This window comes from Monodelphis domestica, chromosome 3 (assembly GCF_027887165.1).
Source record: "Monodelphis domestica isolate mMonDom1 chromosome 3, mMonDom1.pri, whole genome shotgun sequence".
Taxonomy (NCBI): domain Eukaryota; kingdom Metazoa; phylum Chordata; class Mammalia; order Didelphimorphia; family Didelphidae; genus Monodelphis; species Monodelphis domestica.
In genome coordinates, this window is record NC_077229.1 from 345,837,269 (window position 1) to 345,856,132 (window position 18,864).

Consider the following 18,864-nt stretch of genomic DNA (forward strand, 5'->3'; position numbering starts at 1 on the left):
TAAACTGTTGATCCTTTTCCTCGACTTCTCCTTCACAACATTCATTTCTTTTAAAATATCTTTTTCAAACATTTGCATCCTTTGAGGAATTCTAATTGTTCTTATGGGCAAGGTATTTTTTTTTCTTTGAGGTTTTGAGTTTTTCTCCTCTTCTGGATTTAACATCACATTCCATTTTTGTTTGTTAATATGTGTATTTTTTTTCCTGAAGTCTCAGGAATTGAATTTTGGGTCTTCTCTATTTTGGGGCTCAATTCAAGTTTAGGATCTGTCTAGGATTATGTCTTTATCTTTAGAATAGATTCTCCCTTTCCTTGGGTTAGGATTTCAATTTTGGATCTTTTTCTTTTTCTTTTCTTTTCTTTTTTAAACAAGGCACCGAAGTTCTCTTCTCCTGTGATTAGGCTTAGTTTAATTTTTTAAGATTTTTCAAAAAAAAGTTTAAGATAAAGCTTCTTATTCCTTTTACATTCTTCCATTCAGTTAAATAAAAAATTTGACCTCTTCTAACCTTGCCCATTCAGAATTTTGTGAACTTCATGGAGCATCAAGGTTAGTGATGGGGCAGTGGTTAGAGGGCTGGGCCTGGAGTTAGGAAGACCCGAGCTCAAATGTGTGATCTCAAACACTTGCTACCTGAATGATCCTGACTGCCATTTGCCTCAGTTTCCTTATCTGTAAAATTAATATAACATCTACCTCCCAGGTTTGTTGTGATGATCAAATGATATGATTGTAAAGAACTTAGGTTAACTGTGTGTGTGTGTGTGTGTGTGTGTCTGTACACACATCACATTTAAAATTAGTCTGATTTAGAACATTTTTAGGGAATTTCCTTTTCACTCACACAACTGGCTTTGGTAAGCAGCAACACAGGAAGATAAAACTATGGTCTTTACTAATTTGGTAAAATAAAAATAACAAGCTTGAGTCTGATTTACAAATTCTAACAAGAAATAAGAACCAAGAGGCACAGGGTAGAGGTCTATTCAAAATCTTGATTGCAGGAAGGAAAGATGAAGCATGGCACAGAGGGAGGGATGTTACATTCATCTGCCAGTTAGTTTTGCTTAGAAGATGGTTCTAGAAATCATGAAACTTCTTGTGTGTGTTTGTCCTCCCTCCCTGGCCTCTTTTCTTGAAATAGTCCTTCACCACAGAAAATACTCAGAATATAAGGAAGGAAACCAAAAGGAAGGCAAAACTAAGTTAACTATTGTGAAGATTAAATTTAACTCTCCCTTGATGAAATTAAATTAACTCCCCATTTTAGATTTAATCACCAAAGGTGTAAACACCCCATTCACATGTGAGTGGGAGAGGTCTGTGACCCACATGTACAATAGTGGGTGACAAATCAGAATAAAAGCTTCAACTGTGATTGGTAGATGTAAAATTAGGGGAAGGCATAGGAAGTGACACAAAAGAAAGTGTCTTTAAAAGGGAGTTGCAACTTCCTGTGAAGAGAGAATCATCTGAGATTTGTGGGAGAATTGTCTGAGATCTTCAGCTGAAGAAGAATCTGCTGGCTGGACCTGAGACCCTGCTCCTGGTGAGGCTGTTCTTAAATCTCTTCCTTTGGACTGACACCTGGTGAGTGAAAAGGCTGACTCCTTTCCTGGATTTACTGAAAAACAAAACAAAACAAAAACAAAAACTTGCCTCAGGAGAGACCTACTTCTTGAGAGAGACTTCCCCAGACTAACTTTCCCTCGCTAGGGTTGAGCCAGAGGCGGGAGTAAATTACTTAGTGCTCAGGCTAGATATCTTACCCTATCATCTCTCTGATTTCCTACTTCATTCTTTCTATATTTTGTAAATAAATTGTAAATAAATCTCTTTGCAATAAATTAAATTCCTGGTGACCCTATATTTAAATATAATCCAGTCCAACCTTCTGATATAATTAACCCCTTTCTCCCATTACATTGTTCTGGAATTTCCCCAATTGAGTGACTGTAAGGTAGTGTGGTACAGTAGACCAAGTGCTTTGTCTGTAGTGGAAAATTTGGATTTACTTTGGTCTAGTCATTTAACATCTTTGAGCTGGGATTTCATCTATAAAATTAGGGAGCTGGACTGAATGACCACTCAAAATTTATGTCCTTTCCCTTAGAAATGAAGAAGGGGCTGTGGCGGATTTGATGGCAGAGGCTACAAGCTGGATTCTGATGGCTACAGAAGACCTGGGTTGCCATGGCATTGCTTCACTTCTGGGAACGTAAGTTTCTCATCTAAAAAATGAACAGGTTGGATTAGATGATTTCTAAGGTCATTTCAGCTCTAAATCTGTGACTCAAAAGACATGTTACACAAATAGAGGTTCTCTATTATTTTGCAAATCATTTTCAAAAACTCATCTTGTGCTCAGTGCTGGCTGCCATACTGTAATGTGCACAAATATAGATGCCAGTGGAGAAAAGGCAGAATGTTAAAAATTTCCTTTAGATTTCCTTCCTTCCTTCCTTCCTTCCTTCCTTCCTTCCTTCCTTCCTTCCTTCCTTCCTTTCTTTCTTTCTTTCTTTCTTTCTTTCTTTCTTTCTTTCTTTCTTTCTTTCTTTCTTTCTTTCTTTCTTTCTTTCTTTCTTTCTTTCTTTCTTTCTTTCTTTCTTTCTTTCTTTCTTTCTTTCTTTCTTTTTCTTTCTGTAGCTATTTTCTATTGTCTTTTATTTTCTCTGCCTGAACTGGAAAAGAAATAAAGAGCTTCTGTGACCGCTCACCCATTGTCCCTGCATCCCAGAGGGCACCACTGTATTCTGACCTATAATTCAGAAAGGGGAAGGATGTACAGAATCTGAGGAAAAGGGGTTGCATGGACAAAGTTAGGATTTAGGAAACCAAGGTTAGCTAATGAGGTTATAATAGCTCACATTCACACAGCCACTTCAAAGTTTACAAAGTGCTACCCTCACCGAATCCCCACCCCTCCCAAACAAACAAAAAAATCCTTGGCAAGAGGGAATATAATATTGCAGCTAGTTTTTAGTGATTAAAAAAATAGCAAATGGAGGAGTTACCCTATGAATTTTGATAAATAAAATAAAATTTGATAAATAAAACCCTGATTTTCCAAAGCAAGCCGTTATTTTTTCCCCTATTTCCAAAAGTGCTGAATAGGAAGAACATTTTTTTCCCTTTTAAAAAAATATTTTATTTTTATTGTCATACAAAACACACTTCCATATTGGTCACTGTTATAAGAGCACACTCATACAAAACCAAGACCCCAAAATGAAAATAGGAAGAACTCTTAAAACACGTGCATTTCATAGCATCACAGAACTGGAGTGAAGAGGTTTCAGAAGTCAGTTAGCACAATCTTGTCATTTTTATATTTAAAAAAAAAATGGGCCCCAAGGAAATTAAGTCACTTGCTCATGGACACATAGGTGGTATGAGAAGTGGGATTTGAACCTAGCTCCTCTGATTCAAGCATTGAACCACACCTTTATAGAAGAATGAAAATGATTTTTGAAAAGTCAGACAATATTTACTTCCTTATGCACCTAGAATATAGGCAGTTGGTGGCACACTGAATAGAATGCTGAAAGACTTGAATTCAAATCTGGCTTCAGATACCCAGTGACCCTGGATAAGTTCCTAACCCAAGGGCAAAGCATAATGTCCAACTACAAATTCACGCTCATTGTACTGTCCCATAAATGCCTCTATAGTCACACTGGAGTTAACTTTTTAGCCCACGCCCAATAAATGCTACTAGTATATCTGAGGGCTGGTTCTTGTTTTTTTCTTTTGGTCCCTTTGGTTGACAATATCTCACATTTATATTACACTTTAAGGTTTGTGATGTGCTCTAAACATCTCATTTAATCCTTACTCTGACCTTGGGTCATTGAATATGAAGAAATGGGTTCATATTCCAGTTTTGCCACAAATTAACTGTTTTACACTTTAGTGAAGTTAATTCCACATTTTGGGTCTTTGTCTTCTTACCTGTTAGATGAGAGGATTGAACTAGATCCAGGGGTGTGCTGGCACCAGCTCAAAGCAACTTGTGAAAGCTGAATGTTAAATTTTCCATGTTAGCATTTACATGTAAGAAGTCGGAGCTACAAATCAGTTTTTGATTTATTGCTTTGTTGTGAAATGTGTATTCTTAAGTGATGGAGAAAATGTTAAAAATGCAGATTAAATTTAAAAGTGTGTTATGGCTATATTTCCAACCCTGGAGATCTGGTTGTTAAATATAGAACAGTGATCGATTGTCAAAATGTGGTTCAGTGATTTCTGGGAGTCTCTAAGGCTCCTTCAGATGGTCAGTAACATTTTCATAATTAACATAAATAACAATATTTTCATAATAATACTAAGAGACTTTAATTTCTATTATAGTAATTACTAATAGAAATTACCCAAGTAAACAAGAACTTTTGGGAAGGGTCTTCAATCATTTCTGGGAGTGTAAAGGGATCCTGAGATGAAGAATTTTTAGAATCTCTGGACAAGTTAATCAGTAAAGTTCAGTTTTTAATATTCTGTGACTCTTGCTAGCCTTGGGATTTAATCATGGTTTAATTATTTCTATGAGAACATCTATTCCAAATGACAAACAATTGATTTACAAATGAAATTTGGGGCATAATCCATTTGTCATTTGCTCTAGAGGAGAAAGAAGAGACTTTATTATCTGTTTGTAAAAGTAAACTGCACTCTCTACTACAACTTATTTCTTTCCATTCTTTTTCTTTTTAAGGGCTGTACATTTTCCCAATCATCTAGAATCTAAACCATAATCATCTTTTATTGTTTTCTTTCCCTTTGCCTTCCATGAATAAGTTGTCAATCCCACACAATTAACACACATTTTAAGACATTTTATTAGATATATTAAGAAAGATTACTGTCTTTATGGAGCTCACATTCTACTAAGGAGGAATATATGTATATATAAAGAAAATTAAAAAAAAGAGATTGCCTCAAAAATGTCTTAAACAGAAATAGGGAGGTTTGAAGAAGGGGCGAGTCTAGTGTGTAAAGAAGGGTGGAACAAAATAGGATGGAAAATATGATTGGCATTATGAAAGAGGCCCAATTCTCTGTATTATGAACACTTTCTCTAAAGAAGAGGGTGAGAAGATGAGCTCCAAATGTAACTTAAAAAAAAAAAAAGAAACTGATTATAATGTAATCCCAGAGGAAACATTGGTTATTGAAGTGAGAGGCATTGCAGAATCTAGTCATATACTGGTTAAAGCAAAGAACAAAAGCAATAAGTTAGAAAAATAAAAATGAGAAAAAGATCTCGTGTAATTATAATAGCACAACCAACGAAACTCCTTAATAACTGATTCTGGAAAAAATAAAATGATAAGATAAGGGCAAAGATTAACTGATAACTATCATGTTTTTTGGAGAAGTCTAATTGATGGAAAGTAGTTCCCACAATAACCCAGAAATCACCCCAGGCAGCAACACTTGCACCAGAACAGCACGAACTAATTACAAACTAATGTTTTGGGCAGTTTAATCTCACAAAACAGGTAAAAAATTGAGTGGAGAACAAGCCTACAGAGAGACCTCATCTAATCTACGAGAGCACTTAGAGCAACAGGAGAGGAAGAGAACAGAGAGGAAATGGAATCCATTGGGAGCACGTCTGCTGCTGCTTCCAGGGTGATCAATGATTACGTTAGGATAACCACATCTGGACTTAACACTCGGCGGGCAACTGGAGATATCTATGAGCAGCACTTGAGATGAAGCTGGGTGTATGACACATTACAGAGGAAATCTTTGCTGGGGTGACATGCTTAAAGGTATTTAGGGACTGATTTTTGAGACCTCTCAAAGAGGAAAAAAAACCTATTTATCTCATCACCAAGATATTAGCAATGGTGAAAGTAAGAACTTCATCTCCCTAAAAGCTTTAGGGGGTTATATGTGCATAGAAGGCTTTGTTGATGAAATGAGAAGGGGAGAAGGTGGTTTTCACAATTCTCTACAGCAGACCATCTTCACAGACCCAGAATTGACTGGGTGGTTAAGAAAACAACATTCCAGGATCAATCAGTCAATATTTATTAAGTGTCAACTATGTGTTAGACACGGTACTAAGTACTAATGTTTATTGTTGGTTGATTATAAAAAAGTATTTGACTTGGGAGAGCAAAATGATTTCTTCAGGGCTCTCCTCCAACCAGACACTTTTATGTACATCTCCTTGTAGTACAAGAATCTTTGTTCATTGATCCTTTATATGGTTCAAGCAAGGCAATCAAGTTTCCTCACCTGTAAAATGAGGAGGTTGTATTAAATGGCCTCACAGATTCTTTCTAGTTCTGAAAAATCTACAGATGGAAACAAGAGACCTCTGCTTGCCAGAAGGTGTTCACCAGCTGCACAAAGTGGAGTTGGAAGAGGGATTCCTTCCATATGCTGTTTGCAGATGACATATGAATTCATTCCATCGAGACTCAGAACATTTCTCAATGCAAATTAGTTACTTAAAGAGATGGACATAATCAAGTAGAAAACAGGTGGGGAGGGGCAAGTAGGTGAAAAATATACATTATCCAGATTGGAGAGTCCAAATATTTGCAAAGCCCTGGAAACAACAAGTTGGGCACAGGATTGAATAGGAGAAAGTGCTAGGGACTTAAGAGAGAAATTCAAGGGACTGAAAGCTTCTTGCCACATAAAAGACGGTCTTTTTTTTCCCCTCCCCAAAATCAATGTTCTTTGGGTAATACTGTAGAACTGTGAATCTTGGAACCCTGTGATCTCAGAATTATAGATGTAGTGCTAAAAAGCTCTTTAAAGGTCATTTAGTCCAATCTCATCATTTGACAAGCAAACAAGCCCTGGGAAGTAAAGCAATATTTTTTGTGGCCATCATTGCATCATGGGGACCTCTCCACTCTCCCCACTGCCCTTCTTCTTTCTTTGGTCATTCCTTTTATGTAATCACTGCCATTAGGTCCATGTCATTATTGATAAAATGCTGTGCATCATTTGGGTAATGGCTATTAATTGGTAAAGCCCTGCCTAAATCTGTTAAGAGATGTCGGTGTGTTCAGTAGATTTTTTTTTTGAATGTATTGTTCTGTTCCTTTTATTTAATCCATGTTTCTCTTAAGTCTTTGTTATAAAAGATGACTCGCTGGGTAAGAGAGTGGGAGGATATATTCAAAAATACAGAGGCTATGAAAAACAAAAATTTTTTTTTTTTAATTTAAGAGCAAATAAGAAATTTTTAGGGCATTATGGAAGTTTCTAAAGGGAATAGTGCTCTTCTTCATATTCAATTCTGATCTCAATTCATTGTTATCTACAGAATTATGACAGAAAAAAAAAAGATTCGTGATGGACCAGCTGAATGAGCAACAAAGTTTGGAAATGGGCATTCTTTATTTTTTTTTCTGTACAGATACCGAGGTCAAACTCTTAGAGTACTCATGAACTCATTTTGGCGGCTTTTTAATGTTTCAGACCTCAAGGCAATCAGCATCATGCCATTTGCAAATAGACAATATCTTCAACAGGAAATTTCTCCTCCATTTCTACTTTGTGCTGGATGCTATGTTTGCTGAATTGAACTTGGGCTACTTCTAAGCTACTAGGCATGGCCTTCAGTAGCATGACAAAAACCCAGCAACTCTCATTATCTGTTTACAAAAGTATGAATTAAGAAGTGCACTCTGAAATTTTATTTTTCTGGATTCTGTTACTATTATCTGCTTTGGTAGAATCAGTGAATTTATTTTTCTTTGATACTGTTTTCTTCACATGACTTCCCTATTTTTTCAAATTATAATCATTTTAAAATCAGTCCCTTATACTTTCCCTTCCATCCCAATTGAACAGAATTTGAAACCTGAAAAATAAAGTCCTTGATACCCAGATGGTAAAATAAATTTGCCCATTAATTACATCTGAAAATGTATGCTTCTTGGTTCATTTTAAGTTTACCACTTATTTGTCTGGTGAGAGGTGTGTTGAATCTTTATTCTTTTGGACTTGTGATTTCTCATTTGTGTTGATCAGTTGTTTTCTCTACATGACATTACTGTACAAATTGTTTAGTTTTGCTTACTTTGCTCTGTAGTTCATAGATTTTCCCAGTTTTCTTTGAAATTATCCATTTCATCATTTTTTTTATCCCATGGTCCATTATTCAGATATCCATTCCCTAAGAGGATATCCTTTAATTTCCAATTTTTGGCTACCAGGAAAAGAACTGATATATTTTTGTTCATTTGGTCCTGTTCCTTTTTCTTTGAGATATAATGTAATGATTACTATGGATTAAAGGGTATGCACAGTTTGGCAACTTTCTGGGTATAGTTCCAAATTGTTTTCTGAAACTGCTGGCCTAATTTGCAACTCCACCAAAAGTGCACTGGGGTCACTTTGCCCACAGACCCCCATTTGCCATTTTTCTCTTGTCATTTTGGCCAGTCTGATAAGTGAAACCCCAAAGTTGTAGTTTGCATTTCTCTAATTATTAGTGAGCTTTTCTTTAGGACTGTTGGTTAATTTTTTTCCTTTGAAAACTGCCTGTTCACATCCTTTTGGCCATTATCTATTGGGAGACTTCTCAGTTCCCTACATCTTTCACAAGCAATTTAAAAGAAAAACTTGTTGAAATGATTTCCCCCCAGTTGCTTATTTCCCTTGTAACTTTTATATATTTATTCAAAATTTTAGATAATCAAAGTTGTTCATCTTACTTTCACAATTTGTCCTTTGGGAAATTAGTTTTCTCTTTGGATAACTATGAATTTTAGGGCAAATCTATTCACACCTGCAGAGCTGCTTTTCTTGATACAGAGGCAGCTAGGTGGCACAAGGGATGGACCACCTGGCCCAGAATCAGGCAGATCTGAACTTAAATTCAGCCTTAGATGCTTAACAGCTGTGTAACCAATCCTGGGCAAGTCACTTAATCCCAATTGTCTAGCCTTTACTGCTCTTCTGCCTTGGAACTGATACTTAGTATCAATTCCAAGACAAAAGGTAAAGATTTTTTTAAAAAAAAGTAAATTTAGTTGCAGATTTGTTTCTTTTCTCCTTGATTTGACAGTAACCTTTTAGATTCTGAACTTATGAAGCGCTGTGAAATGATTATATCCTCTCCTCTTTCATTGTTCTGTACTCTGTAAAATAAATCTTAAGATCCTATGCTCAATTTTTTTAAAAAAGGCTCATTTCCTCAACTGTAAAATAGCCACAAATAATAGTGCCTATCCTCCAAGGTTCTGAGGTATTTGTAAAATACTTATGGATTAAATGGACATAGTAGGCACTCTAGAAATGCTAATTATTATAATAGATGTCCAAGCAATTTCTGAAAAGCCTCAGCAAAATTGTAATCTGAAAGGGGCTGAAGAAGATAGACAGGAGAGGAGGATTTCCTAGAGTGTAGCAGGAAAATAAATCACCACCTGAGATAATTCCTATAGGTGGTTTTACTTCTTTTTACAGAAGTCAACAGTGCCTACTCCCCAAAACTTTTATTTCTAATTCATACTCCTCTATGTGTTTGGGTAGTGTGCATTTAGATCTAAATTAGAATCTAGGACTATAAGGGGGTGTGAGCCAAGGAGATAAAGTTTTGTGATAAGACATTAAGCATGTCTATAGTATTTATTAATCACTTTCCTTTCCTGCATATAACTTAATGATTGCTTTACAGTATGAGTTTAGCATCTAAGGCTAAAGGTGACTCTTGGAAGGGATGGATGGAAAATAAACTGAAGAGTTAGCCTCAAGGAAGTGAATTGGTCATAGAATAGAAAGAAAAACTGAAGAGTGGAGAAAAGGAGCTGAGAAGTCCAGGAAAATGCTAACGAGGAGAGCCTGCTAAGTTGAGAATAGTAACGAGAGGCTGGTGGCACTCTGGTGGCACTCGTGCCGGGAAGGAGAGAGCCCGTAAGGGCCAGCACAGTGTAGAGGGAACAGAAAGCTTAGACTAAAACAACAGCAGCAACATCCCCCTGGCTTATGAGGCCAGCTCTCAGCCTCACTCTTCTCCAGTCATGTCAAACACTCTGGACATAATTTATACTGACCACCTCCCAGGTGTACTCACAGCACTCTGTTCTGTTCAGAGTTCAGAAAGCACTCTGAACTTTTACTGTATGTCAGAGTAAATATTACAGAGGCAGAATCAAGAGGGCTTTGGGGTAATCAATTCAGGGATGATGGCAAAGCGTGTAACACATACAGGTGGGAGAATGGTGGCTATAAAAGCAGGGAAGGCTAGGGAGAAGAAACCATGACATGCTGAATTTTATTTGGTACTGTCACTCAACAGCTAGCAGAATTGTTACTAAAACTATACATAACAATTCATGGGCATATATCAATATATCTCTATATAAAATATATATATAAAATCCTTTATGTATAAATGGTTTTTTGGGGAGAAAGGGGTTATGCTGAAATGATTAATTCATAAGAAAGCCAAAACCAGGTCTGGAGAAAAAAAAAGACTTAAAAGAGCTGCTTATCTAATATTTCAGAATATTCTATACCTATTATGAGAAAGAGACGAATCTGTCTGATTCACAAGTAGGAAAAGGGAGAAATTCATAAGTTGCTTTTAAAAAGTTACGTTCTTCTTTATCCATCTGAAACACCTTTTCTTCTAAGTTAATTGCTTTTCCCAATGTCCTTGTTAACAGCCTCGATATTGATTCTCCCAGTCAAATAAGCTTACAGTATCTCTCCATCCAAGTTCTGTATATTGCTCATATTCTCACTTGGGTCTAGAACCTCATACCGGCAAGTCCAACTAGTCTCTTTTAATTGGTTTTTCAAAAAAATTGTTTAAGTGTTAAGTCCCTGTTGTTCAACTGAATTCTGCCCATAGCTAATAATCTTCCTAAAACACTATTTTCAAATTGTTACTCTCCTACTTGATGGCTTAAAAATTGCATTTGATAAATTCCAAAAACACCTTATTCTGGCATGCAAGGACCCCACATAACTTAATTCTAATGTATTCAATCTGATCTTAACTATCTTTAAAAACGTATTTTCTTGCTCTAGCTAGATTGGTCTTCCCTGCTTATCCCTATGCCACCTGTTCTCACGGCTGTGTGTTCTCCAACTCCATTCATTCTTCCTTCCATGGGATAGCCTTCCCACATTTGTCTATCCACATCTGAGTTATCATTCAAGACCAGTATCAAGGCCCATTTCCTTCATTAAATCTTGCTCAACAACTTGTCCACTTCATCAAATACTTCACCTCTCTGCAAGTGATTAACAAAAATTTTGCAAAATGAATTCTGGCATGATTATAGGTGATTTTGCACTTTGTCCGTTGTTCAGTGGTTCCATGTTTTTTTTTTTTAAGTTCTGTCTCACCTAGATTGTCTGTTGAAGGTATAACTTACATACTTTGAGAGTTCTGGGCCCATATTTGTTCAAGAGACTTTAATTCTAGTAAGAAGATGAATTATTAGTGCTGTGAACCAATAACCTTCAGGGCACTGAAACGTGCACATTGAAAATTTTACTATTATTGTGTCAGAACAGGCCATTCATTAAACTTCAGTTCACCAAATTTAATGATACCCTCTAAAGTTGTGAAAATGAAATGTGAAATGCCAAATAGTTAAGCTTCATAAGGAACAAAATGCTCATCTTTCTTCACCCTGAATTTCTAGTTCCTGGTTGTAATTTTATTGATGATGGAGGTCAACCCTTCTAGTATCATTCAAAATGTCTCCCTAGACGTAACATAGACCAATGTAAAAAATCCCACGGGACAGCCAGTGGCTCAGTGGATTGAGAGTCAGGCCTAGAGATGGGAGGTCCTAGGTTCAAATCTGGCCTCAGACACTTCCCAGCTGTGTGACCCTGGGCAAGTCACTTAACCCCCATTGCCTACCACTCTTCTGCCTTAGAACCAATAAACAGTATTGATTCCAAGATGGAAGGTAAGGGTTTAAAAAAAAAAAACTCCCAGACCACAGGCGTCAAACTGCCAGGTGGTGGGTCTGTCTTAAACCAGATTAAAATATAACTGATACCACAGAATGGGGTTAAAACTCAAATAGAAATAGCTCCCATAACAACTGAGAAAACCACAAACTAACGTTATTTGTGTTGTACTACACTTTTCACTAATTTTGTGAAACATTTTGCAATTACATTTTAATCTGGTTCAGCAGCCCTCAAGATTTTTTGGTTTTGTTTTCTTTGGAGGCTACCGGAGTTTGACACCTCAGCTCCAGAGTACAGGTCACTGAATGACTACTCACTGGAATACCTGGAAGGGTAATTACAAAGCCCAGATAGCAGAATAAAAGAAAGACCCTGCTAGTAATTCAGTGTTCCTGGAGAACCTGGTGGCAAGATCTGATGGTCTCTTTCTGCCTTATGACTATCCTGTTGATCCAAAAATGTAAGCAAAATTTCCCTTATTGTGTCAATAACACATTTTTATTATTTCTGCTAGAAAATAAAAGCAAAGACTGTTGTTACTGAAGTATAATTCCTACTACTTCCCACATGTCACTTAAAAAGAGAAATTTTAAATTAGCAGACAGAAAGCATTTTTTTAAAAGTACTCCAATTTTTCACTAGGCTAACAAAACAATTTATTGGCTGACAAAAACTGGAGAATTCAGCTAAGTTATTGGCATGCTGTGTAAAAGGGTTTACAAAAATGGAGCTTCTTTCCTAGCTGTGTGTCCCTGAGCAAGTTACACAACCCTAACTGCCTGGCCCTTATCACTCTTCTGCCTTGGAATTTAGTATTATATTTAGTATTGATCCTAAGACAGAAGGCAGTGGTTTTTTAAAAAATGACTCTTCTATCTTTATGGGACAAAATAGATGCTTTGATATCAATCTGGAGGAGTATTTGATGGTCAAGATTTAACAAATACAAATGGATTTCTTCAGCTATCTTTTATACCCAATAAAGACCAAGAAAATAAAATTAGCTGGAAACGTGAACTGAAGAAACCAGCTAATCTAGATTAGACTCATCATTATAGTGATAGGTATCATTGAAAGTTATCTCCGACATCAACTATGTAGACTCTTAGCTTAGAAAAACCTAGAAAGAGGTAAATGGTATCCTAACTTACTTAAAACTTTCAATGAAATGAGTAATAAAGCAAAAAATACTTAAGAGAAATTGTTTTTCATTTTTTATTGCTGTTAATTCAAGGAAAAAAGATTGCATAAAATCCAATCTGTTCTAGAAATATAAGTGACCTTTCCAGTACATAACATTTCAAATATCAAAGTATATGGTAAACATACAAATAAAGAGAAGGTAACGTACCTCCTATTTACAGTACAGTATTTTAAATCATAAAATAAGCTCCATAAAGTACAACTGGCAGGTAATTCACAATGCAGGTCCATGTGGTGCTTATCAAAACTCTCACTTGAACAACTCAACCATAGTTTAGCAATTCATTTAATAATGTGGTCCAAAAATACCCAGATCAAATAAAATATTTTTAATCAAAATAATTTCCTTTACTAATATTTTTAAAAAATTTTAAATTAAAGCTTTCATCTACCCCTTCAAACCCACCCACTCCCTTTTCCTAGCCCTCCCACTCCTGAAAGAAAGTTTCAAAATGTACACTGGTGCTATAAATATAGATGCTACCTATGAAGCATTAAGCTTCTTTTTTTCTTCTTCAAGTTTTTCCTTGTTAGGCGTCTGACTCAAGACCAAACATTTAAGTTCCTCTGCTGCATTCTGATATCACACTCCTTCAAAAGAAAACCTCTTATTCCTGCTATCAACTGAGGAATGAAAAAAAAAAACAAAAAAAACCCCACAACCCTATGAATATACAGTGGTAGTTGTTCATTGCTGTTGAATGCAGCAGTCATCAAAATACACTCATATCTTCCAGATAACCTCAGTGCACTTTAGGAAATCAAAAAATACCTGGAAGCAATTTAGTACATAGATTGGCTTTAAAAAAAACAGCAGCATTAAACTTAGTGACATGACACTGACATGATTAATACCATCTTACACTCAAAATTCAGTCTTTCACATTATAATCACGCATAGTGGTAAACTGTTATAAAATAGTGACTTTGCTACGAGACAGGTTATAGTACTAATACCTGACTTTTTGTAGAAAACCATAGCTTCTGTTCAGATTGAAATAAACCACTTACATTCTAAATACAAGGTAACACTGTAACAGTATGTAGAGGAAAACATTTTACTCAAGTATCGTGTCCATTTTAATGCGACACGGTAGTAGACTAACTTCAAAAAAGAAAACTGTCATCTTTCATTACAAATGCAAACACACAGGAATACAACATTCACACCATTTGTTCACTTTGTGTCTCTCTGAATCAACAGGCTAAAAGTTTTTATTGGAAGTAAAAAGTTTTTTTTTTTAATTTAAAAAGAAAGCTCTTGTCCATTTTCAATTTTTTTAACAAGTTCATATGGTTTTTCACCTCCTCCCCTTTCTTTCACGCATTTCAATTTACTTTGGACACATGAGTGCTGCATATATGTATATTGAGCTACTTGTGTTACACACACACACACACACACACACACACACACACACACACACACACACGTTTGTGAATCTGATTTCTCTCCTAAGAGGAAAAGGAAACCCTTCCTCCTCCATTTATGAGCACAGCAATTTACAAAAGTGTGGACAAGTAGAAACTGCATATTACTCATGCAGGCCAATGTAGCGTGTGGACAAAGTGAGTGAGGGAGAGGGAAAGCAGCATTTCAGGGAGAAAATTGGAAAGGGGTAGATGGGGAAAAGGGGTGTGGAGTGGGGCCTGGTTTTGTTCTTAACCACATGACTACTTTACCAGTGTTGTCAAAGGTTAACCATGACATTTTAAAAGATGCAGTAAACATTGCACGTGTCAAGTCTTCAGTGTAAAAAGTACGCTTCAATGCTTTCCTCTGATAGTTTGGCTGTGTGTTTAATTACATGTATCATACAAGCCTGTTGTTGAACCAGGAGACCAGTGGCTCAAAAGTATTCTTCTTTTGTTTTGGAACATTGTTGCAAGAGAAATGAAAAATCCCAACTGCATAGAAATCCGGGGAAATATAAAGGCAAGACAAAAACTTTCTTTCCCCTCCTCGCCCTCCCACTCCCACTTTCCCCAAGCTTCAGTGTATTAAGAGGCAATGTTTACTTGTTTCAGTCTGCAGAATCCAACGTATCATTAGAAGGGGGAGGGGGAGGTGCGTATCTCAGTCTGTAAGTGCCTAAAACAGGAAAGACAGAACTGCTAAGTCACTGCTTACAATTAAATGGATTACAAATCACTATAAGATATCAAATGGACATGCTCTTCAGAAGGCACTTTCTTCAGCACTAGTTAAGTTCCAAAATGGTAAATAAAACTACTTAAGAAATCCATTCATATGAAGTTTGTGCTTTAAGTAAGTCCAATCTAAAATGATGTGAAATTTCATCTTCGGGGGGGGGGGGGAAGGGGGCTAAAATAAATACACCAAATATCAAGACTGGTCTTTCCTGTTAAGATTTGGCAAAATGACAAAGGCCAATGTGAGTGTAGCGTAGAGAAGAGTTTGAGAACATTGCATCCAATGTCCCGCTCATACAAATACTATTAAGGATTTTTTTTTTTGCTCCCTTTGGTTGTATTAAATTTAATTCACATTCACTCATCCCCAAGCCACTGTTCTAATATCTTGTTTCTACAAATGTAGTAGAATCTTGGAGGTGAATCCACCTTACATTTGCTGGGAGTTGATGAATGAGGCTGGCTGGTTGTGCATAGATATCCTAGATAGTTATTTTATAAACATAATTAGATGGCTAGACTATTTTCTAATTCTTTAACATTTAAAATTTTTGCTTACTATTTAAGGAAAACATGATTTACAAGACTGTTAAAAAAAAAAAAGGTAGTGTGATGAGACTTTGCATTCCAGAATGAAAGCCCTCACTCTTATTTATGAATGCTAGTGTCTACTGAAAACACACAAGGCTTTGGCTTAAAAGCCCTCCTGTTCTATTCTTCATCTGCAAAATAAGTCTTTATGAACCTCACTGTGTTCTATGGAACCTGCCTGGGTAATTAATGAGCTATTCTGAAATGTTCATCTTATACTTCACCACTAATATACAACAGACACAAAGACACACAGACACTTCTTTTTGCCATAATGAGAATCCCCATGATCAAGGTAAACAGGTAAGCTCAAAAACAAGTCCTCTGGGAGTTATCATGATTACCTTGTTGATTGGCCTCCATGGATGACTGCTTACAGTCCTGTGCATAGTGTCCGCTTACACCACAATTGTAACATGAAACGTTGCCGTTCTTCTTGGGCCCCGATCCATTTGAGTTGGCAACTACGTTGGGTGCTGGATAGACAGGGTAGAATCTCCCGAATCCTGCCATCTGCTGCATGCCGTAGTTGGCTTGGTTCCCCATGACTGGGTCATGCATCAGTCCATTTGCATATGGAGTCTGAGGCAGAAAAAAGGGAAGTTGGGTTCCATTGCTCTGATGTGCTTGGTTGAGGTAGCTGCCATTGCAAAGAGATGGCAGAGTGAAGAACGACGGAACTCTATACATTGGTCCGGGCATTGGGTTAGGGTAAAAGTAACTGTTTATCTGAAGGTTTCCATTGGTCCCACAGCTGCACCTCCGTCCACAGGAGCCACAAGGCCCTGAGCCTACTTGCTGTGGGGGCAGGAGCGTCCCATTGGCGTTGCTGTTCCCCACAGCGCTGATGTAGGACGTGCTGTCACTCTGGGCGGTGCTGTGCGTTAAAGCAGGGCTAGGGCTGGGAGTGGGGCCAGGGGTGTGGGTAGGGACCGCAGGAGGAATAGAAGACTGGACCTGACCGACCCCTGGACTGGCCGACTGAGTGGATGTGGCTGCTGTGCCAAGTCCGTTGGCGGTCTGGGCAGGGAGTGTGCCGGCGGAAAGGGGAGAGCCCGGCAGAGCGTAGGAAGCTGGTGGCTGGGCTGCGGCAGAGAGGCCAGCAGATGGAAGAACTACCTTGACATTGGGAGGCTGAGGGATTGTCCCTGGGTTTCCCTCAACCTGAGGCACCATTTGATTCAGCCCGACCACTTGGGATGCACCCTTCGTGAGGGGATCGGTGGTAGCGACTGGCGATCCCGGAAAACTACCTGGATTGTGGACTGGAATAAAGGCAGTGTTTGGTGATCCGATGCTCAGGTTTCCGTTGGGCTGCTGCGGAACGCTGACCGCACAGCTCTCTGAAGGTCCCTGTGGAGAGGGCATTTTGAGCCTGTGTATTGCCAAGTGCAAAGCAGGACTACCAGGCTGAACGGTATGAGGAAGAAAAGGGGAGGGCACAGGCAGAGGGGATGCCAAGAGTTCAAGGCGTTTGTCTGGTTCTCCGGAAGCAACCTTAGGTCCTAAGATTCCAACTGGTGTTGAATTTGCAGATTCACGTATTGCAGAGATAGCCACTGGACTAGTCACAAGCATCCCCATGGCTTTGCCTTCAGCGGTTTTGGGAGGGACGACGACTTCAGACTTCTGTGCACCATTATGCATAACACAGTGTAAGGCAGGCATAAATGAAATGTGTTGATACTTAGAAGGGTTTAAAGGATCCTCTGAAATATTTCCATTCTCATTTCCTAATGACGAAATCTGGGCAGGTGGTTTGACAGTGACAGTAGATGGGTTGACAGTGCCATAACCTGTAAACCTGGTTGTAGTTGGATTCCCTGAATCCTCAGAATTGCTGTCTGTGTCTGATGGAAATAAATAAGTGGATATTAAAATAAAAGCATTTATTTTCATGTCTCATTTTAAACATCAGTTTAGTATGTCACAAACGAAAGCCAGAGTTTTGAATTGTGAAAGAACTGCCCCCTTCTCCCAACCTTAGGTTTTTTCCTCCCCTCTCATCACATCAAAGAATAATGCCTTAAAAAAAAAAGAGTAGGCAAAAAACTCAGGCCAATTGGCAATTGTACTAAGAATAAATTTCACAAAATAAAAATCTGTCAGCAAAATATTATTCATAAAAGTCCAAAATTATCTAAGCACTTAAAATTTTCACCAAAAACTCCAACCGATTTCCATTTTGCCTTGCTAAATGCAAGTCACATCTGTCTCAGGTTATACTTAAAACAAAAATTATTACTAAAACAACAAAATCAAGCAATATATTTAGCTCAAAATTTGAGATTCTTTGAAAGTAGGGACTTGAGATATAATTGTGGAATGAAATATGATCCATAAATGACATTTCAACTGAAAAGAGAGGAAGTTGTCCTTTTTACTTTTAAAGTGAAAATGAGTTGATTAGTATGTCAGAATCAGAGTGAATTATAGTGTATTTCTACAGTCCACAATAATAAGAATAAAAAATATAATGAATGAGATTCAGAAGACATAATTTTTCTCTATTTAAAACATTAGGTTATTTAAAATGCTGATACAGACATCTGATCAGTTTCCTAGCCTTTAATGTTAAATGGAAAAAAAAGATGAACTCCAAATTAAACTATAAAAACCCATTCCCTTGAAACAATTTCTATCAACTTCTATACTGTATAGATCTTTGTTCACACACATTATCTATAAAAGGTCTACATTATAGGTTTCCTGTGCATAAATATAAGTTGGGATAGATTAAGTACTGTCAACTTTTAAAAACAATTATTGTAAAATTGGTAGTTGTCTAGTTAAGCTTTTGTAACTTTTAAAGTCATGAAATTATCAACCAGAAATGGCCATCTTTTCCAGGAGATAAAATAGTATTAAAAAACAATGTAGAATTTCACTGATATGCCAATTAGATATTAAATTATTAGAGAAAAAATTATGGGTGAAATTATTGTAAAGAAAAACTCTTTCCTGGTTGATTTAATTCCAAGATTTTTCTTGTTTAATTTT

The 18,864-nt window shown here is 37.1% G+C and overlaps 1 protein-coding gene across 2 annotated transcripts in view; it reads right to left on the minus strand.

Moving 5' to 3' along the window:
- Window positions 1-881: 881 nt before the first annotated feature.
- The window catches only part of ZCCHC2 (zinc finger CCHC-type containing 2), a 102,200-nt gene continuing 84,217 nt past the window's right edge, over window positions 882-18,864 (minus strand). Inside the window, exons 13-14 of one of the 2 annotated variants that reach the window (XM_056824237.1) lie at window positions 16,209-17,714; window positions 882-1,627 (exon numbers count right to left, since the gene is read on the minus strand). In XM_056824237.1, coding sequence (XP_056680215.1) covers window positions 1,437-1,627; window positions 16,209-17,714 — 1,697 coding nt within the window. In that variant the 3' untranslated portion in view covers window positions 882-1,436. Of the gene's footprint in view, window positions 1,628-13,117; window positions 15,212-16,208; window positions 17,715-18,864 lie in introns of those variants that run through there. The other variant, XM_001375824.4, reaches the window with a different exon arrangement.